This window comes from Coturnix japonica, chromosome 19, assembly GCF_054131305.1.
Source record: "Coturnix japonica strain WE chromosome 19, WE-NBRP24, whole genome shotgun sequence".
Taxonomy (NCBI): domain Eukaryota; kingdom Metazoa; phylum Chordata; class Aves; order Galliformes; family Phasianidae; genus Coturnix; species Coturnix japonica.
Genome location: NC_140681.1, coordinates 14,291,257 through 14,309,719, shown reverse-complemented (window position 1 = coordinate 14,309,719; position 18,463 = coordinate 14,291,257). Strand labels below are relative to the sequence as shown.

Genomic DNA, 18,463 nt, shown 5'->3' with positions numbered 1-18,463 from the left:
TCCTCGTTTATTCTGTATGCTTTGTTGATTTTTGTTGTTGTTAAGAGCCCAGAGGCACCTTGCAAACATTAGCAACCATGCAGGTAATTTCAAACCCTTGTGCAGGATGCAGCACGCTCACAGCCACCAGTGAAAGAAGGGCCTATACCCAAGGACTGCACAATCCTGAGGGTAGATGCTGTGCTTGCAGGTAACCCTCTAGTCCTTCAGCAGGAGCATACTATCAGCACATCAGTGTGTTTAAAGCTCCAGTGCAGCTCAGTCTTCAGCCCTTCCAATGCAAAGGATGCAGGCATTGCAGTGTCAGGATTGAAGAGATCCTTCAATTTGTTTGCTAAGTTTTCAAGCGAAACCAATCAATTAGTTTGCCATATAACTCCCTAGATACGTAAACAAGCCCTAGCTGAAGAACAACGCCCACACCACAGCGTGACAGCAGCACAAAGGATTTTTTCCACCATGTTTGCTTTTTCTCTGCTTAACAAATGTGCAGAGATACTCTCCATGCAGAAATGCTTCAGTCTTTACATTGTAGATCAGGAAGGCAGAGAGTACAGCTCTGCAGGCATTGCACAGCAGCATGCTCACCTTGCCAAGCAGGGATTCAGCCCCAATCACATGGATGTATCCCCACTCAGCTAAGTGCTTCCAGCCAAAACACACTTAAAGCAGACACTAACCTCCTGCAGTTCCCTTGTACTCTGGGTTTGATGCTGGGGCCCAAACCAGGCTCTCATACAGCTGCAGTGTTATTTACCCACAGTGCCACAACAGATTACTACAGCTCTGACTTCATACAAAATGCCCACAGTCACTACAAACAGAACAAGCCTGCCACAGCTCACCTGATCAGCATAGGTTTAAACAGCATCAGAAAGGCCCAGAAAACTCCTTTTGTAAGTGAGCACAGGGCTCTGTACCCTCCCTGTCACTCCTGCCTTGTGCCAGAGCCCACAAGTATGCTTCCCACTGTTCCTGGGCCCAGCCAAACAGCAGATAGGACAGCTCTGGAGACATTCTCCTGCCAAGCACTTACAGCACTCCCCAGATTTCTGGTCTACCTTTCCTTTCAAAATAAGAGGGGCTCTGAAGCAATGCTAAATGTCCTGTGTATAGTTGGAAGAGCAGCACTTTACAGGTGTTATAATTGGAAAGATTAGCATTGCGAAAAAGAAACAATCAAGGAAGAAATGCTTAGCCATATCTGAGGATCTAGGCTCACTCCAAAAAGGAGCGTTCTCCAAAAAGAGATCCTTCCCAATGGCAGCCAGCCCTTAAATGGGATCTAGGAAGCTCAAGGAACTGCCTTTAGCCATTCTCCCACAGCTGACTCAATCCTTGCCTCAGGTAATCAATCAGTAGTTCAGGCCATGACTCAACAGTTCCCATGTACCCTGCCATTTTTCAAAGTGCTCGATTTAACAATCACAATTTAACATTCTGTGTTAAAACATATCTCCAAGATTTTATTTTTCAAGAAGAGGCGAGAGCCTCAAAACACACATTAACCATACTAATACACTGATGCTCACAGCACTGCCAGACAAAAACACAGAACAATCTGAATGCAAAGAAGGAAAAGCTAACATGGAAATAAACCTCACAAAAATAACCTAGCACAGCTTTTGTCAAAGTAAACACATCCAATTGCAATAATACTGCTTTAAAAACAAAGCTGATGAGGAAGAGGTTTCCTTTGCTCTGTGGAATTTTTCTCCTGGGTTTGCAGTCCCAGTGCTACTACAGTGGGGTTCAGTAGAGCTGATCCAATGGAGTGCCCCTTGAGGCCCTGTATGGGAAATTGGTAATCACAGCCTGAACCTCTGATTAATCAGCTGAGGCAAGTATCGGTCAGCTGTGGGAGCACAGGTGAAAGTAATTTAGCTTGACTCCACCTCCTCTACACCTCATTTATGGGCTGACCACCACTAAGGCAGCATCTCTTGGAGACTGCCTCAGCATTTCCCAGTGAAGGCATCCATATCAGCGAGTTTTTCCTCTATAAATATCCTTTTGAATATCTGCTACTATCTTTGTATTATTCCACCTTACAGGCCCCCATGAGTTTAGTGCATGCAAGGACCCCATGCACTGTATTAATATTAAAACACACCAACATCGAGAGCACTGAAGCAGGGACAAGCAAGGGACACATTGCTCCCTGCAGGCTCAACTCCATTCTCCAGGAGAATTCATCCTAGGAGATGCTGGCAAAATTAATACAATTAAGGAGCCCACCTGAGCTAGCAGCTCAAGGCACAATGCGCAGTGGGACCAGAGTTCTCCTCTCCACCCTAAAGGTACCTGAGGTGACTTGGAACTTGTGACCATAGGTGGCTTCCCAAGCCCAAAAAGATCAGGTTTCCTGGAAAACCGCACTGGCTGCACTGATGCTTTCGCTCTAAGTGTTGGTCCGCTGCGTATCACTGAAGTTCTGATGCAATTAATTCACAGGTATTAACCTAGAAGGCTTTGTGACTTTCACAAGTCATGCTCACTGACAGATCAATGCAACAGGAAAGGTGCTACAACAGAAGTGTGATGACAGAAGGATGGCATGATAGAAAGGCACTATAAAGGAAATGGAGAAGATTGCTTACCCGTATCGGAAGATTCTGGGTTCACAGGGGAAAGCTTCACCAACAAGGAATCTCCAGAAAGAGATCCTTTGCCAGTGGCAGTCAGCACTTAAATGAGGTCTAAGAGACGTGCTCCATCCCTTCCAGTCACACAGCTGAATTGCCTTCACCTGTGCTCCCAGGCCTTGACCAGGTCTTTTCCCCAGGTGCTCAGTAAGTGGTTCAGGCTGGGATTTAATGGTTCCCATACACTCACAGAGACAAGTCACTGAAATGTGAACTACTCATGTTCTCCCTGCAGTTGCAACACCAAGAAAGCCACCGGAAAAATAACTCAAACCAGAAGCACCTGACAGACAATACGAATTACTGCCTCAGGTGTTTAACAGTGAAGAAAACCCAGTAACTTACCTGTTCCAGAAAGACCTTGCTATTCCTCAGTTGCGACCCGCAAGCCCCCAATAACAGGCTGAAGCTGCAGCAGCCTCCTGGCTGCACATGCTACAGCACAAGCCTCACTTCCCCTCACAGGGCCATACCTTCATCCCATACTCAGCTGCCATGCCAAGCCCAGAACCACATGGCTCTTCCTGCTGCTGCAGGGCTCAAAGTGAAACCCAAGAGTGGAGAGAAATCAAATCCCTCCTCCAGCAGCTGTTGAGCCTGATCACAGCTCCTTCTGCCAGCATTTCCATGAAAAATGCATAGCAGGAAGAACAAGCAGCTCTTCATCCTCAAGTCACCACTGCAGATGTCCCTGCAGGGCCACTTGCCCAACCCCAGAGACACACCTGCCACCACTCCTCCTTACCCAAGGCAGACCCGTGGCATCCTGCAGCCAGCCCAGAGTCATGCTGTCTCCAAGAAGTCAGCAGTAGCAAAATATTTAGCTATGTTCACACCTGGCACTGCTATTATGTATGGCAGTTTGCCAGGACAATGCATGAAATAATCACCGTGGAGCAACTAAGTGTAGCAGAGTGATATTTCTACCAAAGATCAAAGCAACATATACAGAAATGTTATGCCTTTGCCCTCTGTGGTATCATGCTGCTGGCCACCTAAATGCAGTGCAAAAGAAGAGTACTTAAAAGCAATGTGACTAACCATGAAAACCACTCTTACGTCACAGATTTAATCCAGGCCCAATGCTGCTGATTTGTGCCCTGTACGACAGGTCTGGAGCAATTTCTGATAAGCTTTGAGGAAGTAAAGCCCAAGTGAATTACAGCTTACCTACAGAGGCATCAATATTTCACTCAATTTAAATTCTCCTGTATTCCTGGAGAGTTGTCTGGGTCACTGTGATGTGAAAAGCCATGACAGCCAGAGATTCTTACCACAGCTCTTTGAAGCACCAGCAGCCCTCTGAATGAATTCTGGGGGCACAAGCCTCCCAAATGCCGTTAAGAAGAAGCAGCTTCTAGAGGTGACACTTGTGTGGCAGCCACCACTTGCACCTGCATCCTTTCAGCCCAGCCTCTGGGCTGCAGGCAGAGTTATGGAGCAGGCTGACTCCTGTTAGATCTCAGGGAGGCATTACTTATTCTAAAGATTATTTCAGTGCAACTACTCATAACTAAAACAAAGCCTGCTCTCAGCCCCATGCAGCTTACAGCCCTCTGCATCAGACAGGCAGCAGCACGAGAAGTGAGCCCCAGCCCTCACAGGAGCACAGCAGCAACCTCTTGGCCACTGCATGTGGAACAGCCCTGCCAGGCCCTGGCCCTGAGCTCAGCCTTTAGCAGAACAATTGGTGCCTCACAGAGCTCACAACAGCCATGAGGAGACAGACCCACATAATAACCCCATTTGCACCAGGAATTAAAAAGGAAAAGTGTGGGGCAAAAAGGCCTGGCTTCCTCTGTGCAAGCCACTCAGTGCCCAATGCCTTCCTAAGGGGGCATTGCAGACCCAGAACCAAGGACACAAGTTCTTGTGGTGCAGCTTGAAGAAGGAAACAGTCAAGCATTTTATTTGTGTTCTGTGAAGAAAAAGATGCTGAATGATTACATTGGATTGCTCTGTAAAAATCTGCGATGACAAATTTCAACTTCAAAGGTGAAACCTTGCTTAGAGACATAAGTAAGGAGCTACCCCAGGCTCCAAATTAGCCAGAGACACACAAACAGAAGTCCCAAAAGCTGTAGGATCACAGTAGGTGCCAAGTGTAGCTCCTGCCCACAGACGTTGAGCTCTCCCACTTGTGCCCTCAGTGGCTCCAAACAAAATCCTTCTTCGTGTTTCCATCATGCACAGCAAAGACCCATGCAATCAAGAGTAAGCCACTGTTACTCAGCCTGGAGCACAGGACAGCACCAGGTAGTGCTGATGGGGAGGTGGCCCTGCTGGCATCTGAGCTAGGCTCTATCTGCAGGGCACTGAGAGCTGTTTTCTTGCTTCCCCAGCCATCAATTTCCTCGCCAATATGCTGAGACAGCAACCAGAATTGCAACTGCCCCAATTTCTCCTGGTACCAGGACACAAGTGCTCCAACACAAGCCTCAGCAGCTCCACAGCATTCTCCCCCAAATCATCCCCATCCAAAATCTGCACCAGATGTTATGGACACCTCTGTTTTCTGCCAAGGTGACCATGTCCTCATGAAGGGATACCCTGCACATCCATCACAGGTAGTAGTCCCCACGTGGCCCTAGGACAGTCGGCCCTCAGCTAAAAGCCCCTCAGGTCCTCCTGCCCTTCCACAAGCCAAGGGTTGCTATAGGAGCACTTTTTTCATCAGCTTTAAACTCTGAACAGATTAAAGACCTTTCAGGCTGGTTCAGAGTCATACACAGCTTCCTCAGCTTCAGGCCCCATTTATTTGGATGTGTTTTTTTGTTTTTTGTTTTTTTTTTTAAACTGAGGTATGACCACAAAGTGGAATTAATGACTTCTCAGCCTCTGCAGACAGCCAGCCCGTGGCTAAGGCCTCACAACATGTCTGGCACTTCCCCTTTCACATACCACTTGTTCAATTTATTGACATCTGCAGCACTGTTCACATCTTATCAGGACAAATAGCTTTTCTTTCAAGTTCTCTTTATGATACTGGCCTAAAATAAATAAATAAATAAATAAATAATCAAACTGCCTACAATAGAGGCAGGATGATGAGCCCAGCTGCCCCAGAACACTGGTCTGGGCTCTCACAACTGAGTGTTTTTGCCGGGAAGTTGGGGGGAACAAGCAGGAACCAGATCTTCTGTCACCTGACAGGGAGATAGATGAGTGAGAACAGCACTAACATCCACATGGACCACCTTCACGTCTCTGCTTCATATCTTAGCATCTCAGACAGTGAGAGCACAGGGTGGTTTGTGTCTGTGTTAGCTCTGGTTCAAGTAAGAAAAACCTCTGAGAAGACAGCTGGTTTTACACCAAACTTTGTATCCTATGGCATCTCTGGGAACACTGATCAACCAGAACAGTTCAAAGTGGATGAGACAATGTAACACCACAACTCAGGAGAGACAACTGTGAGCCCTGCACAGGAGCATGGGAAGGGATGCATCTGATACAGCCAGCACCAGCAGCACGGCCACGGAAATGCCAAGCAGTACGGGGGGGGGGGGGGGGGGGGGGGGGGGAGCATGTGACAGCACCTGCACAATAGCATTCTCAGTTAGATGCATAAGAGCCATTCAACCGCTCTGAGGCCAACCCACATGACAGCTGCCAGTGAACATGGCCAGCAAAGCCCTGGAGCACCAAGCCGAGGGCCTGGGCCAGTGGCCCCAGTCAGGTCATCCTGAGGACGAGCATCCCTGCTCTCAGGGCTTCACATACCAGCAGCACCCCACTCTGCCCTGCAAACGGCTCCCGAACCCAGGGGCACCAGTGGGACACGCTCTCTAAATAACCTTTACGCAAGCTACCTTGAGAAGTATGTATAATAATGTCCGAACTCAGGACAGCACAAGCAATATCAATGACATTTCAAGGAGAATACCCCATTTGCAAGATTTTTTTTATTTCTTTTAAAATAGAAATCCTTTCGAAAGAATCGTCAATAAAAGCTGAGTTGAAGGCCAACCTGACCGTGAGCCTTGGCTTCTTGCAGAAACGCGATACAGAGCGCAAACACAACAGTTGCTTTCCCAAGCATCAGTAGCCCCGCCCCATCCGAACGGGCACAGTCCTGCACACAGCGGCGTGCGGGGCTGGCCATTTCTGTAGGCGACCGCTCCATCCACCCTTCAAGTACTTTATAAAGAAAAACAGCGACAAGTATCCATCCTTCTAAAATACATAACTCTCATCTTTCTGCTTTAAGAAAAGATAATAAGTAGGGAGAGTTTTGATCACCGACACTCAGAAATCTAACACTGCCTCTTCCCAACTCCGACGGCCGGTGGGCTTGGGGCTACGTTCCCAGCTCCAAGGACACCAACACAGCTCGGACAGGGCTCCGTCCGCCAGCCCATGGCGGTCAGACCCGGCCCGCACCTCCCGTGGGCCACGGAAACGGCCGCGCGTGCCCACGGAGAAGTGAGCCCGCTCCCACGCACACACCCAGCGCGATCCCAGGGGAATCCAACCTCCCCCCCCCGCCCCGATCCGGGCTTTTTCCAACGCCGGTGACAAGCGGGGGCGCACAGCCCGGCGCCGGAGCAGCACGGAGTGGGGTACCGAGAAAGAACACCGGGCCCCGCTCCGGGCCCCGAGGAACGCTGCGGCAGCCGTCCCGCATTACTCAGCATTTCGAACGGAGAAGCACCTCGGCTCCGCCACTTACCGATGCCCGGCGCCACATAGACGAAGTAGAGGAAGGAGGAGGAGAGCGAGAAAAGGAAGAGCACGGCCAATAGCGAGCGCCGGGGCAGCAGCCGCCAGGCGCCGCGGGGGCCGCGGGGCCACCGCATGGCCGATCCGCCGCCGCGCTGCCGCTCACATGCGCTGAGGCCCGGCGGGAAGCGCCGCACCGCAGCCGCTCCGAGCCCGCGCCCAGCGCCGTCGCATGAAGCAGCCACAGCGGCGCGGGGCGGGGCGGGGCGGGGCGAGGACCGGCCGCAAACTCCGGCCCCCGCTGCAGAGCGCACGGCTCGGAGGGTTCCTCGGCACGGGGCGACGGGCGCCGCCCGCCCTGCGCTCGGTTCCCTCCAGTAGGTCCCCTGGGGAAACAGGGGGGGCCCTGGGACGGCCGGTGGGAGCCCCACGACACCCAGGCACAACGCTGGGACGCTCAGCGGTGAGCTCAGAATGCCGGAGCTGGCCTTGAGGCAGCCGGTAATTGACTTGGGGCACCCTGGTGGGGTTTGGGACACACGACGGTGGCACCCAAACACCAGCGATGACCATGGGACAACTGATGACAGCCTTAGGACGCCTGGACGTTGTCCTGGACATACAGGGATGGCCTCAGGATACCCAGGTGTTGTTCTGGGATGCAAAGTGATGACTCCAGAAAATCTGAGGTAGCCTTTGAACACCCGGGCATGGCCCTCAGATGCCATTGATGGTATCAGGATGCTGCACTGGCCTTGGATGTCCACCCATACCCCTGGAACACTCAGCAATGGCCAGGTGATACCCAGTAACACCACCCAGCCCACCATAATGCAGGAGCGAACAAGTGCCAGGTGCTGTACAGTGCCACAGGATACAGCATCTCCAGAGTCCTGCCCTGGGCAGGGGCAATGGTGACAGATGGGCAAAGTCAGCATGGTCAGCACAGCAATCAGCACTAGTGGCAGTTGGCAGAGTGGTTTGTTCAAGAGTAATTAAATACTTTTGCACATATCTGTGGCAAAATCACATATATGATTCACCTCCCTTCTAATAGCATGTGCAAAAGGCAAAGAAAGAAAACAATTCCCATGTGAGATAAATGTGAGAGAAATGCCCTCATGTTAAGTGCATGGATTCAGAGAGGAGGGAGTAGATTAAAAAAGAAGATAAAGCAAAAATGAGTTGGATTAGCAGAAAATATATATATATATATATCTAAAAGATGAGGGATTTTCTTAATGTGGAAAGGCCCAGAAGGATCTTGAAGACAGAAGATCCCCCAGAGAGAGGAGTCTGAGAAGGTAAGTAGGGATTTCCCTGAAGAAGCTGCAGGAGCTGTATGAACTCTGGGAACAAGGACACCTGCACTCCTTGTTTTCCAGAATTGCCACTCCATCACCACCTTCACTGAAATAAATTAAGTCCTGAGCCCTGTTAATTGCTAAAAGCCCACAGTATTGCAGCAGGACCGCATTGCTGAGTGCTGTCTGGATCTGCTGTTCTAACAGCTTTCATTCAGCTCTTTAAAGGATGCCTCAGGAAAAGAAATCCAGGAAGATTTATTGGGATTTTGTTTGTTTTTTAAATGTCTGACGCAGATATAGACAAAGGTGAGGTGCTGTCACAATCAATAACCTAACCTTGCAAATGTATTTAATTAGCAATGACATCACTAGGGGAGACAACCAGAAACTGGCTCCAGGCAGAGCTGCAGGAGGCTCAAGAAGGGAAGAAGTGAGAGCCCTGCAGCTCTGCCTGCCCCTCACGCTTTCTCCCAGTCTGCCTGGGTTCAGGTCAGCCCCATCAATCCACATAATTTCTCCTCCTTCCCAGCTCTTTCCCCTCTTCCTGTCCCTGCCCTGCTTCTCTAGTTCAGCCTATCTGCTGAATGCCAGCCCAGTGGTTTCAAACAACAGCCAAGACCATTCCCCTTGCCTTCTCCCTGCCACCAACAAAATCAAACCAAATGAGAGGAGGGTTTTTAGAGACTGGATTGTTCCACTGGGTGGCCCAGTACATAGTCAGAGAGGAAGGAGCTGTATGTTGGAAGGGGGCTGTATGGGAGCAGCTGATGGTGATGGGAAGGGGATGCATGGGGACACAAGTTGGCTCCTGTCCCACTGCTACCTTCTGCAGCACCACTTGTGCCCTACCATGAGCAAACTCTGCTGCAGAGAAAGTGCCACCAGGTCCTGCTGGGAGCAGGCAGGGGTGGGAGCATTATGTTCCTATAGGGAACATAATCGCTGAGCCTCAAGTTTGGGGTTTGAAATGTTCTGTGTGCTGCTCCACTTTGATAACACATCCATTATAATCAGCTGCTGACAGCTGTCACAAAGGGAAAGTGATCCAGAGCAATAGTTTTCTTCTGATGCTTCTGCACAGGGTAAATTGCAGAAAGGGTGTCACAGCTCGCCTGTGCTTGGGAGGATTTGTCACTTGCTGCTGCTGGAGCCTCTGGCACCTTCAGCCCAATGATAGAGACTTCCCAGAAGAAAACCTCAATTTTCTGATAAGGAAAATATCTCCACTTATAAAGGTCAGTACAGTCAGTACCTCACCATGCTGGCCATCCAGCTGCTCAATAGTGCTCCATTTGCTTGAGATGTTCCCAGGAGTTTCTGCTGCCAGATATCTTGAGAGTGAAGCAGAGCCTGAGCTGTATGGGAGATGCTGCATGGACTGAATGCTGAGCAGGTCCCAGATCTGCAGGCTGTGGGCAAAAGAAATATGCTCCCTCCAGATGCAAAACAGGGCTTGCTGCAAATCAGTGCCATCAGTGTCATCACAGGCTGTGAGAAGGAGGAGGGCAGAGAGGATGCACGTACAGTGAGAATGTAAATATTTTCTCCATGCGCACGCATAGTCACAGAACATACAATACATACTCATGCAGCGTATCATCTTCTGGGTGCCAGTACATTGACGTAACGATTGATGCAGCAGGTTTTTCTAAAGACACAACAGGAAGTGTACTTTGGTAGTAAGAGCACACCTAAGTGGTCCTGGCTTTTTAGGCTAGGTATCAGATCACTGCCACCCACACATGTTGTTGTTTTATCTGACATCAGTGTGTTGGCAGTAATAGAAAGGAAACTGAAGGTAGACATTTGTTTATTAAAATTAAGGAACTCCACTACTGCTGCAAGGTGCTGCTGACAAGGATTGCTTTACCCCAGTTCTCCGATTATGTCACCCACTGAACTTTCTAATAACACTGTTAGAGCGCTGATCTTAGCACTCACTCATGCGTGTGCCTAACCATAGGGCTCTTTCACCCTAAGCAAAATCAACTGATGTGTTGGACCTCCCAAAAGGAGACAACAGGAACAAAAATGATTTTGCAGAGCTCCGTGCTCACTTGGAAGGTCGCCGTCATCCAAACAGTAGGTTCAAATATTAAACTTGTCACTGCACTTTTCAGAAATTCAACTGATATCATTACCTCTTGTCACGGGTTACCTAAATTTACCTGTGCCCATGACACACAGCAACACCACAAAACCATGACACCTCTGAGTCAGCCCTTCATAGAATGCTGATGATCTGAACCCCATCACAGAATCACAGAATCACAGAATTGTAGGGGTTGGAAGGGACCTCCAGAGATCATCGAGTCCAACCCCCCTGCCAAAGCAAGTTCCCTACACCACATCGCACAGCTCGGCATCCAGGCAGGTCTTGAATATCTCCAGAGAAGGAGACTCCACCACCCCCCTGGGCAGCCTGTTCCAGTGCTTCGTCACCCTCACCGTAAAGAAGTTCTTGCACACATTTGTGCAGAACTTCCTATGCTCCAGTTTCTGGCCATTTCCCCTTGTCCTGTCTCCACACACTGCTGAAAAGAGTCTGCCCTCATCACTTTGCCCCCCACACCTTCGATATTTATAGAACTGGATCAGGTCCCCTCTGTCTTCTTTTTCTCTTTTGGTGTCAGCCAATCTTCTCAACTTCGTATCATCAGCAAACATGGTCATTGATGAAGATGTTGAACAAGATCAGACCCAGCACAAACCCCTGGGGAACACCGCTAGTTACGGGTCTCCAACCAGACTCTGCACCACTAATGACGATCATCAACTTGCCCAGCTTCCCAAAAACAAGTAAAATGCCTCTGAGCTAAATATTTTGGCTGGAGAATATGTCAGGAGGTACTTTCCAAAATTTACCAAAAAAGGAAACTTCAGCAGACCACATAACATTATCGTGTCATTTACCACAAGTGTAACTCATCCAGATATTAAAATACCTCTTGACAGAATTCCTTGCAAAAAAAAGCTGTGACCATTGCTGAGCTAAAATACTACCAAGCAGACAAATCCGTCTACGAGTTCAAGAATGAACAATACTCAGAATATTCATTGCACCACAAGGTTGGGACTGGGATACCAGGAGATTCTCCATTCAAGCCACTCTTGGTCATGGATACTGTGGAGGTGTGCTGCTTTATTCCTGGTCCAGGAGGAACTGCACAGACATCTACAGGACAGAGGAGGAATGGGCAGGATCGAGCCTCTTGCTGCTGGGAGCTTGTGGATGGAAAAGAAACTCTTGGACTATTCAGACACGGGGCTGGATTTAAAAATGAACACCGTGGGCAAAAAAAAAGTGAGATGAATTCTGCTTCTACTCAAGCCACCAGTGGAAAAGAATTTAGAACTTCACAACCTGCAGAAATGTGACTGTCTTCCAGAAGTCTGGGGATGAGGACACCAAGGAACAAAAAACATTTCAGGGAAAATTGCTTTCTATTAGCTCATAATTACATAATGCAAAATTAACTCATGGAAGCCAGCAGCTTAATTGGATTTCCATCTGCAAAAGACATCAGTGTTGTGAATTAGAACCTTCCCCAGATCTACTGAATTAAGTATCTCCCCAAGTGCGAGGGCACTATCATAGGCATGCACAGCCCCATGTATCAGCACAGCATTCCCAGGGCTGCTGAACTGATGCTGCTTTTGGTGGAGTCAAGGCATGTTTTACACCCATGGTCAAGGAGCATCTGCCCCATCAGAGTGATCTGTCAGAACAATTGGCATTGCCCACTAGGTTATCTCCTCCAGTCTTAATTACTGCCTGCCTTTGGCACCAACACCATTTGTGCCACGTTTTTATCTTTCCCAAAAGGAGCATTTGCACCTTTGCTATGTTTGTTTTATTCTGAGGAAATCCTAATGTTTTTACTCCATGCTTCATTTTGCTCCTGTTCACAGCGGGACTCCTGCTGTTGTTCTATAAATATCTCATCCTTGCATCTCTGCAGGAGCAAGCATGGCTGAGAGCAGAAAAGGTGAAATCAGGCTCAAGAGGCCTTTACCAGTGCTAAAAACAGCTGCTGCTGCTGCTGCAAATGATTTATACCTCATCTGGAGAACAATAGCACAGAGCTCAGAACTGGTGCCTCCTGTGGATTATTTGGCTGTGCTTGATCTTGGCAATATGCTATATAATAATTATTTTGCATGGAAGTATCAGTCTAAGAGAGGTTTAATTGCTTTCACCATGGATGGTGATGGTGACGAGAATCCCTTGGAAAAGCCATTTGAATTCATTTTCTAAAACACCAAATGTGTAACTTCCCTCCAGTTCAGGCATTCTGAGTAAGCTTTGCTGAATCCTTCTGAAAAATTAGCAACCAGAAATAAGATTATTTGCACCAGATAAACACAAACTTTGAATATATGGTTGCAAGCTACAAGCACCCACAGCCCTGGTCCCACAAATCTGAGGCTCAATGGCCAGTGCTTCTTGCAGCCTCTCAGAAGCCCAGAGTGAAGAAAGGGTTCCCAGGTACTGGTATGGCTTGCTAAGCACAGAAAGCAAATGAAGTATTTCAGCAGTCCAGGATCGGAGTCAGAAAGCTGGCCTGCCACCAACAGCAGGGCACACACCTGCTTAGCACAGCACTGCAACTCTCTTCCTGTCTTCTCTGCACTGCTTCTGCAGCACACACCCACGGTTATCACTGCAGTGACCTTCACACAAGGCCATGCACAAATTCCTTTTCCTTCCCTCACAGGCTTTGACTGCAGAGTATCTCTTGAGTGGTCTTACTGATGCTCTCCACAGCATCAGCAGTGGCAATGTGGTCTGAAAATCTCCTTGCTCCTGCACACAGTTCAACCTCCAGTGTGGTTCATTTTGGCTATTACTGAACACGTTGAAGCCTCAGCAGTGGACATAAGCTGGATCTGCCTATAGGAGTGCAATAATATTGATTTAATGTCTCCCCATGTGAGGGGATGCTAGGTCATCTGGAAGTGGCTTCTTTTAGAGCTGCAGCCATTCTTGCAGGCAAGCTGCCTGGATGTCTGCATTTCTCCAGAGCTGTGCTTTTTCTGCCTAGTTGCTTTACCTGGGGAGGAGTTACTTGCGGCATCCCTAGACCCTCTGCCACACACCACAAACATCAGGAGGATAAAGCACAGGAGTTTTCTGTCCATCATTCACTGAATGTGCAGGACCAACAGCTTCTGGAAGCATCAGATTTGTTGTGGAGGTGCTGAACAGTTGCATATGTGCATGTGATGGGTTAGTACTTTTCAAGTGTGATTCATTTGCATTCTTTATGTCCCTTCTTGTAGATGGGAGTAAGGCTGGCAAGCCACCAATCCTCTAGGACCTCTCCCGCTGACCAGGAATGGAGGATGAACACTGGTCCTGCTCATCCATGGGGAAAGATGGCATCATGTCCAATAGGCCATTTCCCATTGGAAACAGAATTTCTGGTGTGCGTGGTGTTGTCTGTGCCAACTCCTTGCCCTTCTTCCTCTTGTGATACTGCACCGTGGCACTGCTCATGCCAGCAAGCTCAGGGATCCCTGACATGTCTCTACCTGTTGACCTGGCTATGACTAGCAAGATTTAGCTGTAGGTGAATGCTGCTGAACTGTGTTTATGCTGTGTACCTGTCTGAATACCACGGATGAAGGGTTTGGTCCATGGCCAGGCTGAACATGCTCTGTCACCTCCTCCAGGCAGCCCAGCAGCCCAGCCCGGTGCAGGTCTTGTAGCTCATGAGAAGGGTGCAGAACAGGACAGAGAAGCAGTGCCACCAGCTCCCCAGAGCCAGTGCGAGCTGCATCAAAACAGAATCACCTGAAGTGGGATTTAAAGATGATGCCAGGGCTCATAATTTGTTAGTTAGGAACAAGCAGGGTGACTACACAATGTAGCCACAGCCAGAAAAACTCCAGCTATATATCAGGCTGAATTTTGTCATAACAGAAGTGGAAGCGAGAGCTCTTCATTCCCTGATGTCACCCAGCTAAAGCAGCATGACTATGAGTTCTGTGTCTGTCTAGACACCCTCCTGGAGCACAGGCTGTGAGGCTCAGTGCTTGGTTTTACAGATGGTATCTGTGACATACAGCAGCCAGTTTCGGTGACCTAATGGGCTCTACTGGCCCCAACTGCCCTTTGTCCCCAAACTGTCACCGCCTCATGACTCAGAGGCGTACAGGTACTCTCTGCATTACAAGCATAAAGTGTGTTTCAGTCAGGTTCACCGAGTTTTTGATCTTATGCAACCTTCAGCAGCTCTCCACAACAGCTTAATGCAGCTACCTGGAAAGTCTGCCAGGAACAGCGCCTGATTGCAGCAACAAACCCAGCTCTGCTTTGACAAGGACATATTTTTCTCAGATAAACTTAGAAAAACTTGGTGCAGTTCACTGTGCAAAACCTGGGTTTAAGCTATTTCATTTATAAGGGTATTTTGAACTAAACAAACAGCTTTTTGTTTACATTTTCACTAGCACTGCAGATTTCAGGGTTTAGAGCAGCTCTAGTTACCCTGAGCCAGCACCACGCTGGGGGAACAGAGAGAAGGCACAACGTAATCACCAGCTCAAGTCTGAGACCACACCACCACTTTTCTGTCAGATCTCCTGAGACTGGCTGCAGCCAATGCAAGATGAAGTGCCGCACCTTGGTGCCCGTCACCTTTCATAGCAGGGCAGCTGCTGTCACAGCCTCACCTCTACTGGGCACAGAGCAGGTCATCAGCATGGCAATGGACAAGGTGGATCACCAGCACAGCGGCAACAGCCAAGGCACCCTTTTTCATTTTGTGTACTGTGGAGTGGCTAGAAAGGAGAGACACTGCAGAGATGCAAAGGCTGCCAGAGCTGATTTCTTCCTGGAAAGAGAGGAGGATCCAAGGAGAATAGCCTTTCCAAGGAAAGAAACAATTCCCTTGCCCTCAGCTCTCTCTCTTTCTTAACCAGCCTCTCCTCCCCAGGCACTGTCAGCTCAAACACTTTGCTTTCAAGCTGGCTCTGGCTGGTGTGGAGGGAACTTTCTTCATGCTGTGTTTTAGGTTTGTGACAGGAACAGTGCCGGAAGCACAGCAGTTTCAGCCGCTCATGAATAGAGTTTGCACAGTATCAAGCCTTTCTTCTTCCCACTCTGCCCATATCAATATGAAGCAGAGGCACAGCCAGAACAGTGCCCCAGAATGCTGTGCTCACCCACAGAAGCCCAAGAAACACAGGAGAAAGGGGATTCTCAGGGTCATAGCATTGCCTTCCCAAGTAAAATCTTTGCTTCCCCACAGATGGCTGAGCAGCCACCTGCTGATGAGAAGTGAATTCCTGATTTCTCTTGCAAGGACCTGGTATTGCCTTCTGCAAGGGTGGGCAGGTTTTCGAGGCAGTTTGAGAGCATAGGGTGACAGGCCCTGGGAGTGTCCAGCACCTCCAGGCTACATCCATGAGCAAGACCTGTCATTGTTTGCACAGTTGTTCTCTCTTCCATTGCTATTCCTTTGTGAACAAGCCACAGCAGATGCTTCCCACTGGTACAATGGATACTAAGATTCATTTGGAGCTGATACCAGTAACTAATCCAGCTAAAAAACCACACTGTTTGACACAGAGCCATCACAAAGACTTGTTAATTCCCACTGACAGGAGGGCATTCAGGTTACAGTGTAATAAGGAAGGAGGAAGAACTTTTTCTCATGTAGCAGGAAGAATGCAATTCATAGAATAACTAAACACTGCCCTCAAAAAAAAAAAAAAAAAAAAAAAAAAAGCTTTTAGAAGTCAAAGCAGTCCCTTTCCTTGTGGGGCAGGCAGCAGCAGGCATGAGAGCAGAAAGCTGGGCTGGGCCAGACCAGGCTTCCTGCAGCTGGCATTCTGGTTTCACCTCATGCATAATAAATGGCTTCTGTGTGAGGAACAGCTGCCACATTCTCACTAAGGGACAACTCGAATACATCACTTGTGGTTCCTCCCAGCACGTGATGGGTATCTGAGGAAGCTGGCAGCAGCCAGGTCCAGAGCAGAGAGTAAGGGTGGCCCTGCACAACCCAGAGAGAAGCAACGGGTACTGAAACTTCCATAGTTTAAGTGTGCTGAGCAGCACTGGGGGGGCTGCCTGCGAGACAGGCTGCCTTGGCTTATACTGCTCTTTAAAGACAAAGTGTCCGATCATGGCATCTTGTTGGCTGCTTGTAGGGGAAGGGGTGCTTGTGGCCTTTTAAACTCTAATGCTATCCTGACCAGAACTTTGCACATGCAAAGCATCAAATTCACCAAATCCATAGATACACTCCAGAAATCTCACCTGTTACAAGGTGCAGAAGTCATGAACTCACAATGCTTCTTCGAAATGAAGCAATTAACAGCCCCTTATGAAACAAACTAGAATGCCTTGAGGAAGACATGCAGGAAGAAATGGAAGAGATAGTACTTTGTCACCACTGTCCTCTGACACCTCATTTTTGGAGTGTGCTGAAACACTTGGAGGCTGCCGCTGGAAGGAAGACAGGCAGCCTGCAGGACCTGTGGGCCCCAAGCAATGTCGCTGTGTCCCTGGGCCTGGCAGATAACACAGCTGTGGAGCTGCATCATGTTGGACTCCTGCCTGCCTGTGCAGGAAGACTGATAAGAAAGCAATGTTAGTAAGAGCTGTCTGCACTGGGAGCTAAACAGAAACCTGTACATAGAAGATTAGGGTGAAAAGGTGAGAGCAGAGCTTCCCATTATTCAGGGGAAGTTGTAGGCATCATTTCAAGTGCTGTTCAGAAAGCTGACAACCATCTCAGATCAGACCCTGTGACATTTGCTCCCCAGCTCAGCTATGTGTTTCAGGAGCATTTCTCTGGCCCCTCCTAGCCTCAGCTTAGCCATCTGCAAAACAGCAACTGCCTCCTGCCAAAGTCTGTCACTAAACATAACCAGCTCATGCTGAGACACACAGTCTATCCAATTGTTGCTTGGGCGGCTCATGTGAGTCACAGCATGCAAGCTCAATGCCAGCTCAGTGCAAAAATATTCCCATTTAAAAGCAAGACTGAGTGAGGACTATCCTTCTGTGTCGTGTCTCTGAGGCAGCACCACCTTTACCCACTTGGCAACACCTGAACCATTCACCAAGCATAGCCTGACTATTGAGTTGTGAGCTCTGTGCAACAGCATTTGCTCCCTGTGCCTGCCCACTGGGCAGAGCAGTTCATGGTACCCACAGGGTACAAGCCAGTGCTGCAGCAGGGAATGGAGACTGGGGACAGGTGTGCTGTACTTCCCCAGAGGGCAAACGGGGCTAGAGAAGTCAGTCATCAGCCCTCAAATAGGTGGTCTCTACCCCACCCCCATGCCCAAGCAAGGGAGGAACTCAGTTTGTTGGCCCACTTGGCTAGCATTATCATCAGGTGATATGACAGGGTTCTTGGGAATAATTCTTCCTGGAGCCCTTCAGGGCCCTCTTTCCAAAGGCTGATCCCAGTGTTTTGCATTTCAGCCTGATTGCAAACCCATGGCAGCATGTATTGCCAGGTACTGAATACCACCTGAAAGCATGACGTACTTCTGCCCCTGCTTCCTCCTGGATTAACTCCAGATTTATCATGTCAAAAAAAAAAAAAAAAAAAGCAAACAAATCACTGGGCTCTTTGTTTCAAATAGCAAATACTAAAGCAACAGGAAAGACATTTCCTGCTGTGAGTTTGTGGCTGGAATTTGCATATGTATACTTCCTTATACGTAAACATTTAAGCATATGTATACTTTAAGTGTATATATATCTGTATGTACATGTGCATACACCTCCAATGTGTATCTAAAAAGAAAAAGCATAAGGCACTATGTATACTAAAACATATTAAGAAGACAAAATCTCCACAAAGAAGGATTTAAGACAATTTT

General features: G+C 48.6%; 1 protein-coding gene across 5 annotated transcripts in view; it reads right to left on the bottom strand.

Annotated features, from left to right (window-relative positions):
- The window catches only part of B4GALT5 (beta-1,4-galactosyltransferase 5), a 40,005-nt gene that overhangs the window by 18,438 nt on the left and 3,104 nt on the right, over positions 1 to 18,463 (bottom strand). For 2 of the 5 annotated variants that reach the window (XM_085519873.1, XM_085519872.1), the window contains exon 1: positions 7,318 to 7,581. The exons of 1 other annotated variant lie outside the window; for it this stretch is intronic. In XM_085519873.1, coding sequence (XP_085375999.1) covers positions 7,318 to 7,444 — 127 coding nt within the window. In that variant the 5' untranslated portion in view covers positions 7,445 to 7,581. Of the gene's footprint in view, positions 1 to 7,317; positions 16,795 to 18,463 lie in introns of those variants that run through there. 2 more of the 5 variants (XM_085519874.1, XM_015882116.3) reach the window with 2 other exon arrangements.